Here is a 27,451-nt window from a genome sequence, read left to right as displayed (position 1 = left end):
GTACTTGGTAGTTTTGTATGGGCCCCACATGCTTGTATGCATGCTTGACAATGTGGGGGTGGGGAGGGGGGTATTTGGGGTAGCATGCTCCTAATGAGATGGATGGTGTCTTGGGGGAATCTCCTCCCAGATCTGGACCAGGGCATCACTGAGCTCCTGGACAGTCTGAGGTGCACCCTGACGGAGTCGGATGGACCGAAACATAATGTCCCAGAGGTGTTCTATTGGATTTAGTTCAGCCGAGTGTGTGGGCCAATCAATGGTATCAATTCTTTCATCCTCCAGGAACTGCCTGCATACTCTTGCCACATGAGGTCGGGCACTGTCGTGCACCAGGAGGAACCCAGGACCCACTGAACCAGCATAGAGTCTGACAGTGGGTTCAAGGATTTCATCCCGATACCTAATGGCAGCCAAGGTGCCGTTGTCTAGCCTGTAGAGGTCTGTGTGTTCCTCCATGGATTTACCTACCCAGACCATCACTGACCCACCATCAAACTGGTCATGTTGAACGATGTTACAGGCAGCATAACATTCTCCACGGTTTCTCCAGACCCTTTCATGTCTGTCACATGTGGTTATTGTGAACCAGCTCTCATCTGTGAAAAGCACAGGGTGCCAGTGGTGGACCTGCCAATTCTGGTATTCTGTGGCAAATGCCAATCGAGCTCCACGGTGCCGGGTAGTGAGCACAGGGCCCACTAGAGGACATCGGGCCTTCAGGCCACCCTCATGAAGTCTTTTTCTGATTGTTTGGTCAGAGACATTCATACCAGTGGCCTGCTGGAGGTGATTTTGTAGGGCTCTGGCAGTGCTCATCCTGTTCCTCCTTGCTCAAAGGGACAGATACAGGTCCTGCTGATGGGTTAAGGACCTTCAATGGCCCTGTCCAGCTCTCCTAGAGTTACTGCCTGTCTCCTGGAATCCCCTCCATGCCCTTGAGACTGTGCTGGGCGACGGAGCAAACCTTCTGGCAATGGCACATATTGATGTGCCATCCTGGAGAAGTTGGACTACCTGTGCAACCAAACTCTGTAGGGTCCAGGTATTGCCTCATGCCACCAGTAGTGATACTGACTGTAGCCAAATGCAAAACAAGTGAAAAAACAGTCCGAAAAGGTGAGAAGGGAAAAATGTCCTCCTGTTTAACCATTCCTGTTTTGGGGGTTGTCTCATTGCCCCTCTAGTGCACCTCTTGTTCATTTCTGTAACACCAAAGCAGTTGAAACTGATTAACAACCCCCTCTGCTACTTAACTGACCAGATCAGTAGCCCAGTAGGTTCATCTACTTGATGCTAAACTCTGACTAAAAAGTGTTCCTTTAAATTTTTTGAGCTGTGTGTGTGTGTGTATGTATATTTGTATATTTTTTTTCTTGATACAATTTCTTAAATTCTATAATCCTTCTATAGTAGCAAACTGTCCAGACCCTAAGGCAGCAAATCGGCCTCCAACTGTGATGCTCTGTCCACTTTATGTCACAGTTAGTTTCTTGCATTGGCGTTTAGTGTTTTGTTCATTTTTTTTTTTTTTTTTCATCCAAATATAGCATTGTGTGGGTCTGCTTAAGAATTTAACTTTTGTCCCAACAATTCACAGCATATTGTTCCAGAAGCATGGTGAAACATCCATGGTTTTTTTTTTTTTTGCAGTCTTGTGATGTAGAGCAGTGTTTCTTTTGGAGAGCATTGTGTTACTTGCTGTTACAATTTCTGTTTCCTTCCATGAAAGACCTGGGCAGGTTTAGGTGATTTCTTTGCTTTCACTCTATGGTTCTTTGTCACCTCCTTCAACATTTAATACTGTGATCTTTGCAAAATGCCCACTCATAGGGAGAGTAGTATTAAACTTCCTCTACTTCTAGACATTTGTCATACAGTAGACTGATAAACATCTAGGCTTTTAGAAGTGCTTTTATCGCCTCTTCTAGCGCCATCCATCTCTATGGTTCTTCTAAGATCCTCTGATAATTTCTTTTGATCTGAACATGGTTCACACAGATTTTTTTTTTTTTTTTTGAAAATAAGAATCTCTGCCATTAATCAGATTCTTGTCTTTTATAGAGCAGGGCACCCAAATCTTCCATCTCATTTCATTGATTAGAACACCTGACTGCACTTATCTAGTCATCAGTCATTAGCCTAGAGCAGTATTTTCTAAACTATGGGTTGCGACCCATGTTTCTGATGTGTTACCACATGACTGTGTAAAGTTAGACGAGTTCATCCCAGTGCAATTCTTTTGTAAGTGATATACCACCCTCAATTTAATTTGCAAAACAATGCTGTTAACTCCTCACAGAAAGCTTTTCTTTCTGTAGCATGGATATATAAAGCATATTGCTCATGACACACCACCTTCCCTGTCAGAACCTGAAGAATGATCAAACTGCGATGACTGAGAAGCAAAGGCACATATAAGAAATGGGGCAAGAGGAGGGAATGACAAACAAGATTATCAGGTGAGGGAACCGCAAAGCTAGTTTGAAATTTAGAAATTAAGTGACGCAACTCTAAAATGTGTTGATTTTTAGGGTGTTATATGTTGTGTACTAAAAGCAGTTTCAGAGCCATGGTTTATACTTCCACGTGTGTTCACCATTCTGACATGCTTTGAATCAAAATCTCTAGCAGAGGTGCAAGGAATAGTCAGTATTAAGGTTAATATGCCTCAGTAAGGAAGAGTTCCATCTCATAACTTTATTCTAAAGTGCTTGGGTAAAGTTCAGTCTTCTGTTAGTGTGAAAGGCCTGTTTGGAGCATTGAGAACCGTAAGAACACCAGAAAATATCAAAGCTTTGAGGCAAGCTGTAGACATTCAGCATGGTGCATTAAACACTTTAAAGGAGACAGAATACTTCTTGATGAAATATTTGAACTATCCCCTGCATAAAATACAGATGATGCATACATTTTTTAGGAATCCGTTTATACTACATTTATTGAATAGTTAAATGAATATAGGGATATGTTTTTACTATTTGCAAACTCTTTTAGATATACTGTATGCAGTGTTAATAGTGGAGCTCTTTATGAAAATGCTATTTTAAAAAATGTTATTTAAAACCAGGTAAATAAACTGCATTAAGTAATTATTTTCTATTTTTTTTTTTATTCCCCGCCCCGCTCCACAAATCAAGTGACTTAGCTAATTGACTGTTCATCTTGTCCATCAAAAAATCATCAGATCTGTATCCCAAGAATCTATATATATATATATATATATATATATATATATATATATATATATATATATATATATATATATATATATATATATATATATATATATATATATATATATATATATATATATATATTAAGCTTCACTGAATCCTATACTCTGCATTTACACTGGACGTGACATGCCCCAGGAATCTATTCCCTGTTTTAAATGATTGTTACTGTTTCAGTACCAGTACATTTACTTTATACTGTTCTGTTTAAGTAATATTCATGTGAGAAATGTGCTTGAAAGGAAACAAACTTACTATTATTATTGTTATTATTATATGGTCTTCATTATTTGTCTGTTTATGGCTGTGTTATCATTATGGTTAAAATTCTCTTCTTGGGTCCTAGTATGGTATCGATTTTCTTATTTGGTCCTTAGATTAAAAAGTTTAAGAACCCCAAGCCTAGTGGTTCACATACTTTTTCCAACCTAAATTTTGAATGTTTAAATGAAATATTCAGTATTGACAAGAACTAGTAAATTTACTTGGATGTTATTAGTTTAAATAGATTGCTTATATTCTTTTATTGTGACCTAGTAGAAATGACAACCCACATTTTAATGTAGAAATCCAGGTGATTCCAAGTTCACAAATTATTTCTTGCAACTGATATACCATATATGAAACTAGAGGTGATTATTGTCATGGAAAAATGTATTCTAAATTAATGTATTTCAGTGGAGCCTAACATCCATCCATCTATTTTCAAGTCAGTTTCCTCCATTTCAGTTTTTTTTTTCTTCATTGGTCTTAAATGTCATATTACAGCAGGTAAAACACAGTCCAATCAAAATGTAATAAATGCAATAATTCTTAAAGAGGGTTGAAATAAATCATAATCACCACTTAAAGCTCCCCTACCCAGTTTGGAGTGTAATGTGTACAAACCGCCCATTATAAAATTGTTTCTTGCATACAGTAAAACATCAAACGGAAAAAACATAACAGAGGCAGAAGCCCAGCATGCTTATTTAAAAAACACAATCATAAATATTTGACACATCCTGAAAGAAAATTAATTTCATAGTCACAATGAGGAAAAGGCCATCGTGGACATATCCATATTAACCAACCATAGATAAAAGGCAGATTCATCACAGATTTACCTAAACTTATACAGTATTATGCTTGAATTTGAACCTGCAACATGCTGATTTCCAGTCTTTGGGATTTGGAGGAAAGTTCTTGAGGACGTAAGGAGAGTATTCAGACTCCATGTGACTAAGTCAGTGCTAGGTCCACGAAGCCTTGATGCAGTAAGTCTTCCAACTGCACTCCTTTATTAACAATAATAATAATAATTCTTTCCATTTATATAATAATTTTTCTTGCTACTCAAAGCACTTTGGTTAGTGGGGAGCCACTAAAACCACCACTAATATGTAGCATCCACCAATTTTTTGCACCAGTACGCTCACCACACATTAGCTGTTAGGTTTTGAAGTGGTGAGAGAGAGAGAGAGACAATTAGAGGCTGGATAATTAAGGGGGGCATAATGATTAGGCAGTGGTGGGCAATTTGGCCTGGACATCGGGATACACCCTACTCTTTAGAAGGGATGCCCATTGATCTTTTTTAACCACAGAGAGTCAGAAGCTTGGTTTTATGTCTCAGCCGAATGATGGCACTATTTTTGCAGCACAGCCTCCGCAACCCCTCTTCCAGCTACATCCCAAGCTTTTCCTAGATGGTCACCCATCTAAGTACTGGCAGGGCCTGAACATGCTTAGCTTTAGGTGAAAAACCTGTTCTGAAGTACATATGGTATGGCTTCCATTCCACCTCATGATGTCTCATTTATTTTTTCTTTTAGGGCAAGTGAGATAGGAGTTAAAACTAGATAAATATATTCAAAATAAAATAGTCTTTGGGGAATTGCCAGCTGGCACCCCCCTTATAAAGCTTTGTAAGATCACTTCTGCAATATCAATAAAAAAATAAAAGCCGTAACGACACATTTAAGGAGAATATGGATAATTTATGTCGCTATGTTTGTTATGAAGAGTAACATTTGGAAGTTGTTAATTTTTGTTTTTCTCTAATGAATTAAAACTACCAATGAAATACACACATTACACACATTTTAAAAATAAAAAATATATTAGTGTTTTTAGCCATGCATTCTACAGTAAATTAAACTATTCTTAACCTTGAATTGTAGCTTGATATCAACTAAGGTAAGCATGCAGCCACTGTTTATATTTATTATATGTTAAAGAGTACGTTAAAGGCCTATTTCCTTTTGAGAATACATACTTCCTCTTTATCTTTTTCCACTTCTGGTGGGGTTGATGTGCTTGATCAGCCTTCTTTAAACAGCTTGGTACTATAATGCATAAACTGGTACACTTCAGTGATATTGCTTGGAGTCCTTGTATGTTTCGGGTCTTTTGTACATCAGACACCTTTATCCAGGCAACCCAGCTAAGTTCAATCATGCCTCGTCCTATATCCTATTGGTTTGATTTTCTTCTCCATTGTTTTCCCCTTTTTACCCAGAACCACCTAGAGGCTCTCTCTACTGCCTCTGCCTCTTATTGTAAAGTGATGCTTGGTTCACTTACTTTTTTACTTTTTCCCCAACCATTAATACTCCTTCACTGGAGCTTTACAGTACTGATTCCACCTCAGAGATTCAGAGTGTATTACCCAACATTTCATGTACTAGACGTTTCAACTTTAATGGATACAACCTGTAATTTTAATTCACGGTGTAGGACCTGATGGCACCCTTGGTGTTCATCTATGATACCTAGGTATCCATGTGCCTTAATGAGGGACTAATATGTGAATCCCCCTACAGCACACCTCGATGGTCATGCTTTTTGATCTCCACCCTGACCTGCAGTAATCACCCCCCTTCTCTACATATTTCTTCCTGTTGCACTACATGCACAGCCTTCCATTTCTTTGAAGTTCACACTGTAATACTAGCACCCATCACTTCTATATACAGAAAAATATGCCTTTTGTGGAGCCTCTCTTGTTGTATACCTCATTGAGGCAGATAGGAGTTGAGTGCTGAGTTTCAAGGGTTTTCTTTGGAATATATTATGTTTGTGATTTTATTGGATTGTGTTTTGGTAATGTTCTTTATGTAGAATACAAAAGGAGTCTAAAACTTTGTTTAATATAATACCAAACGGAGAAATTCATATATTAGTTAGGAGTATAGGGCATTCATGATTGTCTGGGAAATAGGCTGTATGCAACAACAACAACAACAACATTTATTTGTATAGCATGTTTTTATACAAATGATGTAGCTCAAAGTACTTTACAAGATGAAGAAAGAAAAAAAAATAAAAATTAGGCAATATTAATTTGAAAAGAATAAAGTAAAGTCCGATGGCCACAGAAGGACAGAAAAAACAAACAAAAAAAAATCTCCAGAGGACTGGAGAAAACAAAATCTGCAGGAGTTCCAAGGCCATGAGACCTCCCAGCCCCCATTAGGTGCATAACCAAAATGATCTAAATCAGTTCGCATGGTTTTCAGGCTTCACGTGGAAGACTTAGACGATAATGGTCATGTGGACCTCTGGCCTTTAACCCATCAATGTAAGGACTGCACATTGGTTTGATCAGGTGGTGGTGGCACAGATCACCACCACAGAAAACCGGAAAAAGAACAGCAGAGAAAGTTGGGGTTAGTACGGATTTTGAAGCTGTGAAAAAAAAAAAAAAAAATTAAATGCATATACAGAATATCAGGGTTACACTAAAATGAAGCTATGAGAAAGCCATGTTAAAGTAATGAGTTGTGCTCCGCCGTATTAACCTGGTGAATTTTCTATTGGTAAACTATTCCAGATTTTAGGTGCATAACAGCAGAAGGCTGCCTCACCACCTCTTTTAAGTTTAGCTCTTGGAATTCTAAGCAGTCATTTGAAGATCTAAGGTTACATATTAGAGTGTAAGGTGAAAGGCATTCCGAGATATAGGACGGAGCAAGATTATTTAAGGCTTTGTAAACCATAAGCAGTGTGCGTTTGTGTAAAATGTACTATAGAGGGAACAATATGATCATGTAATTCAAGTATGGAACACCCTTTTGAATAAAAAAATAGATGTAATGAATAGCTGCTTACTTTAATAGTCACTAAAATACATTATTCAAGCTAACAGTGTTTGAACATTTACAGAAGAGTTTACTTTGTGCATACTCAACATCTTAAGTAGCCCATTTTTAAACCTTCTTGAGTATAATTAGTGTAATTTTATAAGGTATCTTGAGAATTGAGATTCCATTTATGTTTGGGACTGCTTTCTTTTACAATGTGTTTAAATAAATCTGCATCTTTATGTTCATTGTATAATATATATTTTGTTAATTAAGTTTGTCATTTCATTTTACCTGTGGATTTGATCCTGCACTCAGTTATGAGAGCTGTACAAAAATAAACTAAATTGGAGTAACTAAATTAATAAATTATTATTTCCTAATTTGCTGAAGAGTAAGCAAACATGTGTAAGTGGGGAAATGTTTCATAGTTTGAAGTAACTCATTAGCAACAATTACACTTATAAAGAACCACTTTGCTTTGAAATACAGTACTACTTAGAATATTTGCCAATTTAGATTTGAAAAACAACATAATAGTCCAAAATGTTTTTAATTAAATCTTGTATTTTTATATTGCAGACGTTGATTGAATGCAATTTAATACTAATCACTAATAGACAGAGGTATATTAGTTCACTTAAAATTTTTCTGATTTATTTCATTTGTAAGTTGAATGTGCTATATATACACTATAAAAATAGCACACCCGACACTTTAGCATTATTTTAATATTTGGTCTTGTTTTCTTTATATAGAAAATGTTACCACACAAGAAGTAATGCTCGAAGAAGTACCAGTCTGCAGGTCATACATACTCACTCATTGCAGGCTATGTTAGTTTCGCAAATCAGCCCTAATTTGTGTATTTTTAGAATGTGGGAGGAAACCTTTGTGAACCCATGATAACTTGATTTACTGTCTCCATACGGGCAGTGTCTTGCCTGGGGTCAGAACATATGACTTTGATGTTATTGCAAAGGACTGAGGACTTTTATTTTGTTCATTATTAAGTAACAACAAACAGAAGTGAAAATATTTTGTATGGATTTAGGTTGAATTTACGCACGAATACAAACTTAAGCAAGTTTGTGGATTGTTGGGTGCAAAGACCAGTGGGCATGGGTGATTTTAGGTACTGTTGTGAACTCATGTGGGTTGGGAAAGTGAAACTGCAGCAGGTTATTGCAAAACTAACATAAATGCAGAAAAGCTGCAACATATAGAAATCAGGTACATATTTGAAAGTTCTAGGTTATAAGGGCATTTATTCATTATGTGTAATCTAGTATTATATATGTACTCTCATGAAAAAAGAATTGTGTGTTGATTTTCTTTTTTTGCATCATTTCATATTTTCACAATGAATTTGGTGTGATGTTTTAATAGGTCTTAGTATAATGGTGACATTCAAAGAGAGAAATATTGTAAGGATCTGTTTTCATTTAATTTAAAATTAAAACAAAAAATTAAAAAAATGCATGACATTTCTGGGCGGCACGGTGGCGCAGTGGTAGCGCTGCTGCCTCGCAGTTAGGAGACCCAGGTTCACTTCCCGGGTCCTCCCTGCGTGGAGTTTGCATGTTCTCCCCGTGTCTGCGTGGGTTTCCTCCGGGCACTCCGGTTTCCTCCCACAATCCAAAGACATGCAGGTTAGGTGGATTGGCGATTCTAAATTGGCCCTAGTGTGTGCTTGGTGTGTGGGTGTGTTTGTGTGTGTCCTGCGGTGGGTTGGCACCCTGCCCAGGATTGGTTCCTGCCTTGTGCCCTGTGTTGGCTGGGATTGGCTCCGGCAGACCCCCGTGACCCTATTCGGATTCAGCGGGTTTGACAATGGATGGATGGATGACATTTCTGTACTGCTGCTTTCTGCATGGTTTTTGGATTTTGGTTAGCAATTTGGGTTAGTTATTTTGTTTCCATGGCGTATCTTCTTTTGACTTTTTTGTTTGGATTTTTCTTTGAAGATTGTTGGCTTTGTTTCTTCATCTTGGGCTTGCCTTTTTAAAATCTGCCACGTTTTTAATCCAAGACAAAACTCTCTAACTGTCATTTCAACCCAATTAAAGGGATAACCAAGGTTGGCTGTTTGAACTTTTTGATTAACAATCCGGTATGATTTTGGCTGGCTACGATGACTGAAAATTTGACTACCACTGACTGTTACCACAGGAATGTGAAAATAGTAGCACATTACTTTCTGAACCACTTCATGCCATGAGTATAAAAGTTCCTGAAACATTTTGGAGTTAGTTGTGCATTTCTTTTAGACTATAATGGCTTACATTTGTGCTAGAATTCCACTAAACTGCAGATTGAGATATATTGCTCAGTTGTTGAAAGTTATAGCTTTACCTCATGGTTATGGAGCTAGAAATAATAAAATAATTGCAATAATTAAAGAAAATATGAGCTGAAGGATTTCCTGTTTTGTTGTTTCATCTATAGTTAAAAGCAAAAAAAATCGTCAAAAATCTTTTCATCCTTAATAACCAACACTTGTCAAAAGAGCTGTATCATTTATGCAAGGTCGAATGACCCAGGCTAACAACATTAAAAAAAAAAAAAAATCAAAAATCAAGCTTGTTATTGCTGCTAAATGTAGCATTAGCAGTTATTTTATCAGATGGAATTATGGGAAAAAGTTACATTTGGCACAAGTGACTTTAAGTATCATAGCCTTCCTTACCATCAGTGCATGGAAATACAGTATAGTTGCTTTTTATCCAATATAAAGTATTTGTTGAAGATCTGATGACATTAATTGTGACAAATATATTAGACGAGAAGGATATTTTTCATGGTCTTTTATATTGCACAGTTTATTCTCAAGAGTAAGCCATATTCCAGCTATGCCACAGTATCCTCACTAGTCTTAGAGAAACAAAAATCTTACCGGGGTTTCTATGGCAGGGCTTAAGAACACATATTTTATTCTGCTCTTTACTTATGGTTTAAATGTACTGCTGGTTCCCAAGGGGGACAAAAGTTAATAACATGCTATGGCACAGCATACTACAGGCCCTAATTTATCCAAGGATGCAAATGCGTATGCACTATAATTAAACAACCTATTTCTGATATGCTATAGTTAATTCTCTCTTTCTATATATATATTTATATAAAGTGTACGTGCATGCATAAATTCACACACAATGCATACAATTAAACTAATGGAAAAAGGGACAGTAATGTATAAGCTCCTTTACACTTTTTAATTAGAAGATTACTAAAGGTCATTATCTAAAAAAAAAAAAAAAATTAATAAACACATAGTGTTAGTTTTTTTTAAATTAATCATTAAATCACTCAAAGTACTGTACCTGTCCATTAAAAGAGAAAAGGCAATTTCCTGTTTGATGCTTGTACCTGTTTTCTTCTTGAGCTATTTTCAAAATAATGACATAGTGGTTAGTGTTTGATATGCTTCATAGTAGAACTGTAGTATCTATCTATCTAGTACACTAACAAATAGTTTTGCAGTGAATTATTAAATTATGTGAGAGATGCAACTGGATTTTCAACATCTTTTTAGGAAAGTTTGTTTTGCCTAAATTTGATGAAAAATGTGACCAGTGCCAGAATTTATCAAAAATCTTAGAACTACACCTAGGAATTACACTAAATGTCTGAGTAGGATAAGAATTTGTCTTATCCCCAGAGTTGGATGTAAGAAATAGTTATATAGCATCCTAGGCTCAATTTCAGCAAGGAGTAGAAGTTCACATTTCAGAATGAAGACATGATTTTGTAGCACCCTGTGTCACATAATGGCACACATGAAGGTGTTTTATAGTTTCCTTGGAAATCATAATGACAGTTTGTGGTTTTCTGGTACTCCTAGCTAAGGCTTCACCACAAAGATAATAATACCAATAATATTCTAAGGGATGTTCAAATAAACGTTTTTCCCACTCTGCTGAGGTACTTTAGAGTCATACATTAACCCTGGCCACTTCACAACAACATAAAGAATAATACTGTAATGAGCATTGAGATGGAAAGACCACGACATATACACTGAATGAAAGTTAAGTCTGATTAAAGGTGTGTTTATTTTACAATGAATGAATGAGAACAAGAGCACAAAAAGAAAGCAAGTAAAACATGCAGCATTATACTTTTTCATTAACTTCATTAGTGTTAGACCCAAGAATCACTTGGGCTGTAAAAACAGTGCCAAAAGTGTTAGTCCCAAGTATCACTCCGGCAACTGTATAGGCATGTGTTGTGTAAGACCCGAGGATTACTCGGGCTGTAAAAGTGCTAGCAGAGTTTGCAGCAAATGTTACTCGGGCAGTGGTATAGGCGTGTCTTGGGTAAGGAGGCCCAGGGTTGCTCGAATAATAGTGTAGATGCTGCTTCTCCTAACCTTGTAATGGTGTCTTGTAAGAAATGCCTCTTGTCAGCAGTGATAACAAGGTGAATTCCTCTTCAGGCAGTGAAATTGAAACAGTCCATGGGAAACACTTGCACATGTGCAGCCATTCATATTATTATTATTTTTTGTATCATTATAATACTTTCTACACTTATGACTTGTACTTTTAGTGTTTTGTACATTTACAGTAGAAAGATGAGATTTAATAAAAATGTCAATTTTCAAGCCAAAAAAATGCAATACTTTTATACATATATTTTGAGATAAAATGTAATGCTAAGAGGGTTGATTCATGGATGAAAATAATAAAACATTAAATGTATTTGTTGGAAAAAGTGTACAAACCTCTAGGATTATCATTTCAGTTACGGTCATATTTAAGAGTCAGGAGTGTCAGTCAATGAAAACAATCGGGTGTGAGTTTGGGTTGCCCTTCCCTATTTAAAAACCATAGCCCTGAGTCTTTATTACTACTGTTACTTCACAGCTACTGAAGGTTTGTGAATTCATGCCATTTCTTAATCAAAGGTAATTTCTGAAGAACTCTAAATTTTATTAAAACACTAGCAGAATACCCGCGCTTCGCAGCGAAGAAGTAGTGTGTTAAAGTTATGAAAAAGAAAAGCAAACATTTTAAAAATAACGTAAGATGATTGACAATGTAATTGTTTTGTCATTGTCATGAGTGTTGCTGGCATATATATATATATATATATATATATATATATATATATATATATATATATATATATATATATATATATATATATATATATATATATATATACATACATATATATATATATATATATATATATATATACATATACATATATACACATACTGTATATATACACACATATATACATACTGTATATACAACATATACATATCTACATATATACTGTATATACACATATATATACAAATCTACATATATATATCTACATATATATATATTAGGTGGGACTCGATTAAAAAATTAATCCAATTAATTAGAGGCTGTGTAAGAATTAATCTTGATTAATCGTATGTAATCGCACGTAAATTTGCCCCAAATCGCAAATGTTTTTTTTTAATTTAAAACGGTTTTAGTGGGCTTACAGAATCAAATAATAGACATGGACATGAATATTGTAAACTGAAGCTGTTTTAATTTCTGAAAAAAAGCTTTTAAACTGCATTTGAATTCAAAACAGAAACAAAAATATCATCCCTGGTTAAAATTGGGCAGACTTAAAAATAAAGTGGTAGTTTAAGTACTTTAAGTACATTTTCAGAATAGTATTGTCTTTAAATAATAATAACCAAAATTTCAACATAAAGTGCAGTTTTCTTCTTAAAAAATAAGTCAGAAACATAAAAGGTAATTTGACCAGCTTACTCTTTAAACTCTGAGTAACATTAGCCAAAATTATTTTGTACATTAGGCTAAAACAGTGTGATCATTGAACATTTTGTAATTAGATGTATTTAGAATTACTAACGGTCACGGAAGTCCAATGATCCCCAGTAAGAGCCACAAAGTCCGCTTTCTGTAATGCATCTAATTTTGCTTGCTTTTCAGTGTGCACAAAACCATGCTTTTATCAAGGCTTCGCTCGGTAGTCGAAATGATCAGTCGTAGGAACGCGCTTTATTCCGACTCTAACATTTTTGTAGCTGTGATGTGTGCATCAGTGTAATGGATGTACCAGGAAATCATGCATTGACAAAAGTTCCGTTTGCTTGGAATTGAAAGTGTGATTAAATGCGTTATTTTTTTAACGCGTTATGGAGTACATGCATCGAAGCTTCTCAGCTGTGCTTGTGCTAAGAAAGGGAAAATTTTAAAAATAGTGTAACATGATTCTGCGTTAACCTAATATTTTTTCATACGTCCCAAACCAAGGAGATGCGAAGGTAAAATGAATCAGGTAGCGCGCGTACATAGTCAGTACACCCCCTCTCGGGAATCGAACCTCGAATGTCGGCGTTAGAGGCGTAAGACTCTACAATTAGCCACAGCGTGTGGCTTGTCTATGCTAAAGTATGTATTGTAGATCGGGTATATATATACATATATATATATATATATATACCGTACGAGTGGAGAAGTAGAAGTTATGAAAAGAAAAGGGAACATTTTAAAAATAACGTAACATGATTGTCAATATACAGTAATTGTTTTGTGAGTGTTATTGAATGTTGCTGTCATCAAGGATTTGATTATCATTATTTCTTTCAATCAGGCTCGTATTTGTAGGATGTGTTCAAGTTACATTCCGTGTTTGTCAATCGTTGTAAAGATAAGAGGTTTCATTCATCGATTAGTTCCTTACTGCATCAATAAACAGCTCGTCTTCCTTTTATCTGTGATGTGACAAACTGCATGCACGTTTTTTTTTCACTGTCTTCCTTTAGCAGGACATTCACTTTTTCCACCGTGTGCTTTGTTTCCGCAGTAGCTGCACTTATGAATATGATTGTATGTATAAGGCGCTTCATATTTTTTGCTGCCTTCTCAATTGTGTAATTCGGTTTTGTTCAGCACTCTTTGGAACTGTTGCTTTTGTCTGCGCATTGCGTCAGTTCACGTGAGCCGCTTGGTGTTCTTGCATCGAAGGTTCCCAGCTGTACTGGTGCCATCTCGTGTAATGTCAGCTAAGACCCGCACTTAAAAGTTTCTCTCGCAGTTTCAATGAGTTTGTGCCAAACACCACCCTGACCATCTCATCTTCCTCTGCATAAGCACAGTCCTTCACCCGTGAACATTTACCGGCAGTGTTTGTATTGGATTGCCGCTGATGGACGGCCTTATATGGGCAGGCACTAAATTACAAACGCTAGTGGCAGCCTGTCTATGAACTTAATTTAATATAAACTTACGGTTCACGCCGTGCTTTGTTTCCGCAGTAGCTGTACTTATGAATATGCTTGTATGCATCATTTGCTTCATAATGTTTTTCTGCCTTCTCAATTGTGAAATGGCGTTTTGTGCTCATCGCTGTTTGGAGTTCTTCCTTGTTCTCTACGTATTTACGTAGGAGGCGTGATGATGTCACACGAAACTCCGCCCCCCACGGCCATCTCCAACTCAAGACTCCATTACATTATATGGGGAAAAATAGCTTCCAGTTATGACCCTTATGCGTAGAATTTCGAAATGAAACCTGCCCAACTTTTGTAAGTAAGGAATATGCCTGCCAAATTTCAGCCTTCTACCTACACGGGAAGTTGGAGAATTAGTGATGAGTCAGTGAGTCAGTGAGTGAGTGAGTGAGGGCTTTGCCTTTTATTAGTATAGATCAGGATTCCCCAATTTACTGTTAGAGACAAAGTGTACAGATGGAGAAAATTCAGCACCATTCCTACGCTCCCTAGTGCTAATTCTACGAAATTTACACCATGTTCAAGGCATATGATAGTCTAGGAGAGAACGACAATGAGTGTCTAATGGTGTGCAGGCTTCCATGTCACTGGATAATGTCAATGTTCATGAGTCTACTGTAATACAAGCACTGAACAAAAATAGTGTGCGTGAGAGGATAGTAAGGACAAAATTCTCAAAGAATATCTTTTCCTGTTCAAAGTCAGAAGGGTTCTTAAATTCATTTGGACAAAGGTGTTTAAATTAGAAATTTTTGTCTAAAATGAGAAACATTACAGTGGTCGAAAACCAAACACTGCATTCATTCCAGCACAAGAATTTCATCCCAAAAGTGAAATACACTCGTGGCAATATGGTTTGGGCTTGTTTGCTTGCTACAGGACCAGGACAACTTCCCATCTTTGATTAAATAGTGAATTTTGTATTATTTCAGCAAATTCTATAGGAGGAGTATCCAAATGTGACTTTCAAGAGAAAGTGAGTCTTTCTGCAGCATGAACACACAAATCAGAGAATGCTTGAAGCAGAATTTTTTTTAAGCCAAAGTCTAGATCTACGTCTAGTGGAACTTTTGTGGATATGTAGTGTAGAGTTTATAACAGAGAGCATACCAAAACAATGGAGTTAAAGTAGTGTATTCATATCTAATTTTCTGTACATTTCATTCATTTCACAATTCCTACACTTACATCATCACCTTCTCTTTGGCCTTCCTTTTACTGTTGTGGACTATGGCCGGCCATTACCCCCAGGCCGCCAGGTGGAGCCCTCCCTGCAGCATGGAGGTGCCACCAATGCCAGCAGTGAATTATGGACATTAGAGTTTTCATCCACAGCCCTGCTGGATACCACAGGGGCCCCTAGAACGCTGCAGGGACGAGCCGCGAGACTTTTGCCTACAACCCGGAAGTGCGTCCTACAACGCATCTGGGAGATTGGAGGACTGATTATTGGTTTATTGTCTTGGTGATGTTATATGGATATTGTGGAGAGGAGGGTGCTTTTTGCATATTATTATTATAATAAATCCATTATTTGGACTTTTATCTGGTGCCTGGCGTCTGATCTGAGGGTTCAAGTGGACGACAGCACCCCCTATCTGTCACACTGTACAAACACTTAAACCTCTTATGCTCTAGTTTTACATTTTAGTGATGTCTCTCTCTGTTTCTTGGTATTTCTAATGTCCTTTTTTTTTTTTAGCTGTTGGATTGCATATAAACCAGTGAGTGGCAGAGTTGATCTAATTGTATGTGTTAAACGACTGCTTTTTCTTTATAATTTCTTCCTTACCTTCTCAATTATCTGCTGAGGAGTTCTCTTACATTTCATCTTTTCAAAATTTTGGTGTGAACTTGTATATAATATACCTGTCCCACTGCTCCTCAGCTGTCTCCATACTTAAAAGCTGGTTCCAGTATGTCTACTTGTCTGCTCAAAAACTAAAATGAAATGCTTTTATTTTTTTATATGCCAAAATACCGTAAACCTTACACCATGATCCCCAGATCCCAAGGGTTCAATTACTTGTACTCCATGAGTTTTTTTCCTGATTATTACAGAACATTAAACTTATGCAGGGTTCTCCCCTGGTTGTGTTTTGACATGCTAGGCTTAAAGAAAGAAAAAAATCATTGGTTTCATTTATAACATTTTGTTTCTGTGTTGCACTATTCATAGACTTTCTCCACTTGCAATCTGAGTACTTAAGGTCCTCCATCTCTATAACATTTCTTCTGACTTCATCTTTTGATGTTGTTGTAAAATTGTATATTGGCACAGTTCTATCTGTGTTATGGGGTCTATAGCACACTCCATATTTTCAGGGTCATCTTTCTTTCCTTGTGGCTTTCACTATTATGTGGCTCATCTTCCATTCAAGGAAGACACTTTAAGAGTTAATTATTACTGGTAAATATGATTTTCAGAAATTGATTGTATTTTGATTTTATTGAATGACTTCTATCCTTATTAGCTGTTAGATTTTGTCTTTAGCACTCATAGAATTCATTTTAATTAAAGCCTCTTGAACTGTGACCCAGTCCTGCTGCTACTTTAGCATAAGGGCAAGTAGGATAAGAAAACCAGTATAATCTATTGTAGGAGAATCCTTACTCCAAGGGTGCTGTTTATCAGTTGTGAAAAGAGACAAGGAATCAATATAATGATTTGGGGATTCCACCCCATATACTTGGCAAACAAGTGAAAAGATATGGTTACACATCTTCACGGACTAGAGTTCACAACAGGACTGAGGATCTTTACGAAATGGCTGTCAAATATATAAAACTGACAGGAAGAGGTGGGATTAAGGAAATGATGATTTTTGAAGGCTGGAATCCTGATGACCAGAAAAGGAAGTGATGTCATCAAAATGTGCATTCCGGATGACCAAACGAGGAAGTGATGTCTTTGGGAGACGGGTTCTGGATACCTGGGTGAAGAAGTGTTGTCAAACCCCTAAGGGTCACAAGAGTGGTTAGTGAGCGGGATCTTGTTCTGCTCTATAGGGGAGAAGGAGAAAGATTTAGAAGACGGCTCCATCCCCTGGTCCAGCAGGGAATTATATTTATTTGAGCCTATAAACTGTCTCCGATGTGCACGTGTGTGACACAGTAAATAGCAAGAACATGAAAAATGAAACTAGTCGTGCACTTCTGCAATTGGCAAGTGTATTTAAGAAGTGCAACCAGCGTCTGCAAGTCAGTAGTATCTTTCCATGTACAGAGTGACCCCATGTACTGTATGTGTCAACAGAGGTATTCTTCTCATCCTGAACTGGCTTCGTGATTTAATTTTGACAATACATATATGAGCCATGTATGAAAAACAAAAATAGGTAAAATCATTTTGAGATGGTTTAGTCTCTAGCAGAATGTATAAACTTAATGCTAAGGTAAAAGTTAGTTTTCATTAAAATTGAACCTGTAACACTGACTGGTCATAATTTCCTATCTATATGTGCAAACCCTAAACATATAAACAGAAATCACATTTGTCCAAAGTAGTTGTTTTTAAAATTACTACTTTAAAATTTTCAGGTATGGTTGTTAGTTGGTACCCATAGGGCATGCAGCAGATCCTGACATAAATCTTCTTAAATAGTAGAAGTGCACTAGCAAATTATGTTACCATCCACGTGTGATTTAGCAATTCTTTATAACAGCTGTGCTTCATGGGTGCCAGTTATATTGTTAAATGAATGCATTACACTATTGTGTGAAAGATCAAATATTGTATATCTTTTAGCTGTGTCCTCTTCCAGATGTTCAAAGCAAGTGTGTGTTACAGTATTTACATCAGGGAAGAAACTCTTTTTTCACTTTTTTATTTTGGGTGCTTTGACACTAAGTGACATAAATGTTTTGATGGCTTTATTTGTTGCCCCATTCGAAAGCTTCTCGCTGTACAGTATAACACCTGAGAGTAGGTTGTGGACTCCAAGTGCCTTGCTTGGTATAAAATATTATGTCATCACATTTCCTAATGAATAAAGTTTTTTTTTTCTTTCTTTTAGCCCTCTTTTTTTATCACAGCCCTCATCATTATAACTATCCTCATCACTTTCATTCTGTTTACCCTGATAAAAATCGAGGGAACTTGAGCTATCAGAATCAATGTCACTATTTAATATAATTTGAATAATAAAAACACAGTTGTATGTTTTATGTCATACTCATTTTGACATTGGTTTTCTGCCGACACAGTATGGATAACAGTGGTATTTTATAGATCTATTTCTGAATATCACTACCAGTGTTATCTAGTTTATATGTCCTAATTGTTAGCTTTCTTCCTCATTAGACAGTCTTCTGTTGCTTAAACCCACCCCTCACTAGTCTACTCTTTCATGTTGTACTAAGAAGATATTTTTAAATCAGTTTCAGTTACTCTAAAAATATCACTCTGCTCCTATTGTGATTCATTCTTTAACCCAAACTTACTGCTGTTTGATGGTAGAAACTCTACGAATCCATTGTAGTAAATTTCACTTTAATAACAAATGAAAATAACTGACATATTTCTAGTTTTTCTTTTGTTGCTGTAGTGCCTTTAATGTTACTGCTGTTAAAAATCCATTTCAATGTAGGAAATACTCATTTTGGCAACCTGAGCCAAAATTCACTTTTACACAATGTCTGTGTCTCTGTTGGCTGCTGACTTGACGCACATTGCAGAAAATAGAAAGGCATGATGAAACAATTTGACTGTAACTGTAAAGGAGATATCTAAGGAGAGGTCCCATGTCTTACTCACTGACTGGCTGCATCTGCCATATGCACTCAACTGGCATCTTGCACTGTTAAGTTTCTTGTGGCATCCTGAACACTGTGGTAGTGCCTTGTGATGGTGCAGGTCACGGAGGGAAGTGGGGAGCCTCGTGATCCTCAGTGATCTAGAAATATATTGTGTGAAGTTGTTCTACTGACAGGATTTTTCATTGTCTTAGAAGCAGACAAAGTGCAGTCTTTTAATGACAATCACAGAGAACTTTAAACAGAATTGGGATATCAGAATCTGCCCCTAGAGCCAGCTTTGGGAGTTAAGTTTGTTATTAAGTGCCTGGTATCCAGGGGCCTCATGTACAAACAGAAACAGAATGTTGCGTAAGAACATTTCCTCGTTCAGATCGCGATGTATAAAATCTAAACTTGGCGTAAAGCCACGCACATTTCCATAGTAGCTCATACCCCGGCGTACGCAAGTTCTCTGCTCGGGTTTTGCAGACTGGCGACACCCAGCGTCAAAGCAGTGCTACTGTTCCTGTGTGGTTATCCTTTCTTTTTCAGATCCACATTCCTGACGCGGCTTTATAAATACACTGAATTTAAGCGCATATTGTTTATTAGTTTAATGCATCTGATTGTAATTAACCAGTAACAATATAATGGTCCACGGAACGGCCAAACTATTCCAGATACCATAACTGCTTTAGTGTTGTTACTCTCATTGCACCTTCTTCTTCTTCTTTCAGCTCCTCCTGTTAGGGGTTGCCACAGTGAATCATCTTTTTCCATATTACTCTCACTGCACCACTCAGAGTATTTATATCACTGTATCTGAGTGGGGAATCAAAGACATACAGAATCTTAGAAAGAGAATTATCGATATACAGCATCAAACACATGCTGCCTATTGAACTGCTTTCACATGGCAAACGTTTCAAAGCCTTTCCTGTACGAGCCTTGCAGTTCAGAAACAGTTTCATCCCAAGAACTATAAACGCACTCAATCAAGTGCTCCTTGTAGAACTGTTTGCACTTATAACTAGAATTACCTCACTGTAATCTTGCACTACAGTTATAATATTGCACAACCTGAGCCATTTTATAAAGTGCGCATTTACATGTGATGACAATATCATTTTTAAGATGAAATGCAACAAAATATGTTTATTATATTAAAGAGATAAAACTTTTAACTTCATTTAAATAATCTATATTGGAGCCAATCCCAGCCAACAGAGGGCGCAAGGCAGGAAACAAACCCTGGGCAGGGTGCCAGCCCACTGCAGTAATCTATATTGTTAATAATTAAACATGCCAAGACACAGTGCTGCAGCGCTAGCGAGCTGCTGGCACTCCGTTCACGAATTGTTCCTGCCTCACGCTGTATTCATGCTTGTGCTGGCGTGACACTGGAAGGATAGATGGATAGAATATTTAAACATGTACTGCGAAGATATTTCAATGTTCCTTAAAAGTTTTGAAGAATCTCGTTCTAAGCTTACAGATTGGTTAATGTCCATTGCAGAGCTGATTGTGTTGCGATTGGGTATTTGGAGAAAGAAAAGTAAGGACAAGAATTGGACATTAGTACATTTGAAAGAGACAGTACTTCTGTAATAAAGTATTTCATTGAAGGATGCGGATGGCGCAGCAAGCATCTTGCGTGAGACATGAACAATCACTGCGCAACCGTGTTCCCATGTTTAATAATAAGATTTAACTCCTATCATCATGAAAATAATATCACATATACATCTCAGTATTTTAGAGAGCTGTAATATCACGAATGTAATGGATTCTGTGTCCTTTCGGAGGAAGAGAAAGCCCAGTACAACGTAGTGATTCACTCACATAGAGCACATAGAAGATCAAATAGAAAACAAAGCATTTAATGGGCTACTTTAGTTATGATGGGATTGAGAAACTAGTAAATTAAATGATTTTAAGATGAAGTTTATGATGTTCTACTTTAATGACAAAATAAACTACGTGATTGAAGTGGAAATTTCAAGATTAAAGTTGAAATTTCGTGCTTTTTTCCCCCCACTGTGTGCCTATTTTTTTTTTGTCTGTACCCTAATAAGCTTTCATATGACACTCAGACGGTGGGCTACGACTCACCTTTTCACGGCGACTTTGATATGTGACTTCTTTTTTATTTCGGGCACTGCGCGGCCTTGAGCTTTCGAGTTTCTCCAAAAAATAGTACATTTTTCCTTGCCTCTACTTCGTATTCGCTGAATTTCTTATATTTTCCCCCGTGTTTTTCCCATTGTCATTTCACAGAAGGCTGAGCTTAAGTGCTATTTATATTGATTTGCATATTTAAAGAGGCATAATTCTGGGAGGAGTTGGAGCGGGACAGCAGGCGCGTGCGCGTGCACGTGCGTTACTTTTCACGCTGACCGGGATTTATGTAGCGGAAGAACATATAAGTTTGCGTACGCACAGATTTATGCATCTGGATTTTTCTGTTTGAATGCACATTCCCTCTTTTGTGCTTACGCCATGTTCTAGTGTGAGTTCTACGTATGCCGTTATACATGAGGCCCTAGATGACCCACTTGCCTGGACAGGTTCTCTTTGAAGAAGCTGTGTGGAACTTTTAATACATTCACACCCAGAGGTTGTGTTCATTTCCAGTCAAATGATATGTAAAAGTGGGATGGAACCAGGCATGCTGGAACCTCCAATTTAAGGATAATGTAATTCTCTGTGTTGGGTGTTTTAAGTTCATAATGAAACAATGCTGTTTCAAAAATGTTTCAGTATGACTGTTGAGTATTTAATAGGGCATTCAACTTGTAATTATATTTCTTGTATTGACTTATGTGTATTGCATTTAAACAATTGAAAGGACTAAAGAGCTATATTTGTATGTGGAGCATTTGGTGAATTAATTTACATTTATTTAAAAGAAATTGGACCTGATATTAATGATTGTTAGTGTATAATCTTTTTTTTTTTATTTTTCAAAAAAGCTTTTCAAGTCAAAAAATGAACATTATGAAGAGGTTATACAGAGTCTCCATGTGCAAAATCGGGACTTGAAGATTGATGTTGCCACTCTTGTCAGGGCCATTCAGAAGACAAATTTAACAATGAAACTTGATGTAAGTTATTTATGTATATTTATATGCATATATAGTATAATTTATGTATATGATTTTAACAAAAATTTTACGTGTCTTTGTTGTTAAACTTTGCTTCAGATCACTGTCTTATATACCCAGGATCTTTCATTTATTATTTTAAAATATAACAACCATCTTGTTTATATTATCAATGAATTTCTCTGTCAGCTTATGAAATTCAAATAGAAAAATTGCACTCATCTATAGTGATATGTCATAATACGTTTTACTTTAATTTATAAATAGAATTTTTCTAACACTTCATAATGGTTTTATTTTGGTGATAATTAATTGGATGCATTATCATTCTGTCTTCTTAATCACATACCACGGTAGCATGTAAGAGTAATGAATGAGTTGGTTGTCTTTTTTTTTTTTTCTTTAACAGTGAGCTAATTTAATTAGACTAATTAAAATCAATATTTTTTATTTAATGTGAAGACTCTAATTGTGGTTTCTATCTGTGCCAAGTGTAAAATGTTTCTAGCTCAGTGAAAAAAAAAAGACCTAATTCTGATATATGGGCACATGACAGTGGTTAGTTAGAATAAATCACTTGTTGGGGCAATGGAATAATTATTTAAGTAAGGTAATAATGAGCTGTAAGGTTATTTATTAGGTCAGGTGTACATATTTGGTTCGGAGTAGCTTTGAATATATCACTTTATACCATACCTGTATCTGCTAGGCATGCAGAAAGATGCACATTTATTTTTTTTTTAAACATTTTGCATCCAATTATTATACTTTTTACAGAGAAAGCTTTTTTCCTTATATGTATTTTTATGCTAGGCATTTAGCAATGAATGGATAACCATAATACATGGTATATTCTGTGAGCTTCTCTATAGAAAAAACATGTTTACTATTTACTCAATACTTTAAGTATTTCTTAAGTGCAGAGGCAGATTTCATACCAAATAAGGTACAATTCTCAGGTAACGCTGTTACTTGTCATTTTAAATAAGCTTGATGTAATACCTTTATTGTATATTTTATCTATTGATACTTTATTGCTGTTATTTTAGCTTTCTTTTTTTAATAGTTTTTATAGTGCCCCCAGTGAAACACTGTACATAAAATAACTGTTTGTATAACTGTGTTTAATTAGGAACTGAATGTTTTTCTTGACTTGTCTGATAAGCAGGTTATGAAGATTTCAATAGTTTTCCCATAGGGGTTCCTTGTAGACACACTGCATTTCAGCAATCATGTGATAATAGGTTCAGACACATTACTAATTATGCAATTAAAGACTAATTACTACTTAGCTACATTTGGCAAGGGTGGGCAAAGCAAGCACTGAAGGTTCATTGTGGCTTTGGGTTTTATTTCAAACAATTTAATTTTTTATAAGCTAAAATACTCATGCACATACCTTACCCCCAAAGAGGCATATCTTTAATACATTAACAAAGGTTTAATTGGTAATGTACTTGCTGCTTACACCACTGTCTGCTTATTGAAATTGAGTCTCATTAAGCAAATAACTGAGGTGGCTAGAACTGGACAGGATAAATGTGGATGCTATTTCATTATCCATAAAAAATTTGTAGGCGCTTTGACTTTGGAAAAAGATGCAGTTCTCCCTGGCTGGTTTTCTTAAATGCATACAACAAGTTAAAGAAATAATAATCATATAAGATGTTTTGTCATAGGTTCCAACTACTGTAGTTACTGCTTGTCACATTGGCCACTTGGACCAACTTTTTTTAGTCATTGTGTTAAGAGGAATAAATAGGAAAGTGAAAAATGTATTGTAAGATCTGGCATTTATTGGTTCAAGCCAGGTTTATGAAATGCAGTACATGAATTGATGGATCATGCAAAGATAGTTACATTGTTTTCCCTAGACAAATCATAAATGAAAGAGAAATTTGGAAGAAGTATTTACATTATACTTCAGACTTCCTTTGGTTAGCTTCAGAAAGTCTATTTTAAAGCCTTTGCATGCATGTGTTTAAACAATATTAATATTAAGCAAATAAGTGGTAGATCATTTTTTGCTAAAATTACTATATAATCTGTTTTTAAGTGAGCAGAAATACCAACACACTATCTTTCTTGTTAAAAAGTGATTCTGTGTTAGAGTCCTCTTAATAATAATAAGTAAAATATTGTCAAGCAGTAACCTTTATACTATATATATTTCATGATTATTAATTTTCTGAAATGTATGGTCCAGGACTTGGGGCTATATAAGATACAAAGCAGATGAAAAACACTCTCAGTGTAAATACACAAGTATACGGTGTTGACAGTTCATTTAACAAATAATGGCAATGGGTATGCAAAATGTTTATTAAATTTCATAATGTAGGATCAAACTTGGTTTGATTGATAAAGATTTCCTGTTTAATAACAGAGAATAATAAAAGACTAAATTCTCCAGAAAATGTTTTATTTATGTATTTTTTGTGTTTAATGTCAATTGAAAACAAACATATCACAAAATGTTCACAGTATTGAAAACAGTTTTATGCATTTATGTTTAGTCACAGGAACCAATAAACGTGTAAGAATTGGTCATGTGCTCAGCATCTTACCTGTCAGGTTGGTGGCTTTAGAATACCAACTCTGATCATACAGATATTTCAGCTATGCTAAGGGGGTCTCTCACTGTGTTTAAAATATTGAATCTGTCATAATTTGCAGCTTGCTGTGTGTGCATGAAACTTGATACTGAGTTTTGTTTCAGTGTGTGTGTGATTTGGAAGCCACAATGTTTTTAGTGTGGTATCCTGAATTTACTTAACTTCATTACCTAAGTGCACCATTCCTACACAGAGCAGTTTTCTTCTTAGCAAGGTTTTCAGTGTAACATGACACCAAAACATGTTGTGTTTGTAGTATCAACTATGTTACGTGTCAGTCTTACGCAGTGGTATATTTTTGGCTGTTAGTACAAACAAATAAATTAGTGTAAACTCATTTATTTGTTTGTGGCTAATGGATTTTTTGGTTCTTGTGTGTTTTTATATGGCTGGTAACAGTACCTCTAGTTGCAGTGTGATACCCTTATTTATTTTCAAGAAACATGGCCTTTCTTTAGTTTAAGAAATTTTTTGTTATTTAATATTAACACTCCTCCAGTGACACTCCCTTAGTTCTGGAGTCACAGCATTTTATTAGTGAGTTGCTAGGACACATTGCACCAGTGCCTCACAAGAAACCCCACATGTCACGTCATGAATGCTTCACTATAACTATTAGTATACTATCTGAGCTTCAGCTGTCTGTCTGAGGTTACAGATTTAAGATGCTTTCACACACCGTTCATTTTGACCAGTTTATTCAACCGCTGGTGCGTTTCCCCTAAAAGTCTTATTTTTGCATGTAGATGTGACCTAAAAAATCTTATCGAGACCCTTTGGAAAGGGTGATCTTGTCGCTGTACTAAAGCGAACCTCGGAGTGGTTGACATGATGCCTGAATGTAATCTGGCATGGAACTGATTTAACTACAAGAACCTACTGTGCATTATGCGTGACATTTTGTGTTCTATGATAGTCACGCTGAGTGTTTGCTGTTGGTAATTGAGGAATCTTATTCATACTGTAGTGAGTCAAAAATTAATATGAAACATTAAAACAATAAATGGTTAAAAAAAAAAGGAAAAAATGCACACGGGTTCAAATCTAACACAATTTGCAAAAAACAACTTACACAATTACTTGCTTAATCAGAGTAGCACCAGATTCAGACTCGGAGCCTGTCATGCATGCGATTAGCAGTTAACCGTGTTTAAAATAAATAAAAGATTGCTGTAAATTTACTTCTGATTTGGTCTGTAGGAACACAGACCACCTATGAAATGTCCTAATCTTACTCCATAAATATGCCATGTGGATCGGTTGGATGTCCTCTGAATGTTAATCAAGCATTCCAAAATAAACATTATTTACAAGTATGTTCTAGTTTTAAGACGGTACACATGTGATTTGAGATAAATTTAAATTGAGGATATGTTCATATTGTGGCTATTGGAGAGTAAATACTCAGCATTTTACAGTTAAATGAAAATTACACGATATGTCTATTGTCCAAAAACTGAAGTACATCAGTATATGCCATCCGCAGAGGTTGTTTTCTGTTGTACACTCAGCTATCTGAAATGTGTCCTTCAGCTTATAAACTTAGTAGTACATGCTTTTCATTTAGTCATTCAGTTAATAATTATAGAAGATGCAGCAGTGCGAAAATACCTGCCATGGTATTTTTACTGGGGAAAAATGAAAGAAATCTAAGACTTGCCCATGGGGTGTTTATTGATATGTTTAATTCCTTTGAAAGTTTACAGTGTGAAACACAGCCAAACTAACTGGAAATTGAAACAAAGTAGTGAAACATCCGCTGAACAACATTAGGCTTTAGCTCATTGTATTTGGTATTCAGGTTAATGTCTGACAGCTTCCCACTTCATATCATAGAATTTATGTTTTGGATCTGGTAGTGTTCCTGTTTTTGATAACTATACTTCGGCATTGTTGAAAAGTGTTTTTGTTCCAGATTTTCAAATGTAAACCTATCCTGCTCCATTTTTAACAACATGTTTGTGATTGCTCATATTCTATTGTGTCAGCAGACAATACGAAGAGGACATCTGAAATTTAAAAAAAAAAAAAAAGCAGAGCGAATCTGTCCTGCAGTGTGGCTGAGCCACTTTCAGTATAAGCAACTGGCATAAATTCTGTTATTTATTCTGCATTTAGGCTTAAAAACTTGTGTATTGATTTAAATGGTAACCTTGTCTCAGATTTGGTATGTTTGTAAATATTTACTAATTTTAAAATTGATAAGATTTTTCAGTTTAAACATTGTGACAGATTAGGGCTTTCTCGTACCCTTGTACCCTCAGACCACTCGTCAGACACCAGGTAAAAGTCCAAATAATTATTATTTATTATAATAATAAGTGTACAAAGCACGCTTCTCTCCACAATTCTCCAATAACAATAAACCATAAACCAAATCACAAATAAACCAATCCTCCACTCCCAGACGCTTAGCCACCCTGCCTCCCAACTCAGCTCCTTC

The 27,451-nt window shown here is 36.0% G+C and overlaps 1 protein-coding gene across 3 annotated transcripts in view; it reads left to right on the top strand.

The window, feature by feature from the left end:
- LOC120530174 (putative leucine-rich repeat-containing protein DDB_G0290503) overlaps positions 1 to 27,451 on the top strand; it is a 419,164-nt gene that overhangs the window by 17,271 nt on the left and 374,442 nt on the right. For all 3 annotated transcript variants that reach the window (XM_039754405.1, XM_039754404.1, XM_039754406.1), the window contains one exon: positions 22,262 to 22,393. In XM_039754405.1, the coding sequence (XP_039610339.1) occupies positions 22,262 to 22,393 (132 nt within the window). The remainder of the gene's footprint in view (positions 1 to 22,261; positions 22,394 to 27,451) is intronic.

Source organism: Polypterus senegalus, chromosome 5, assembly GCF_016835505.1.
Source record: "Polypterus senegalus isolate Bchr_013 chromosome 5, ASM1683550v1, whole genome shotgun sequence".
Classification (NCBI taxonomy): domain Eukaryota; kingdom Metazoa; phylum Chordata; class Cladistia; order Polypteriformes; family Polypteridae; genus Polypterus; species Polypterus senegalus.
Note: the sequence above shows the minus strand (reverse complement) of the source record. Positions and strands in the feature narration are given on the sequence as shown.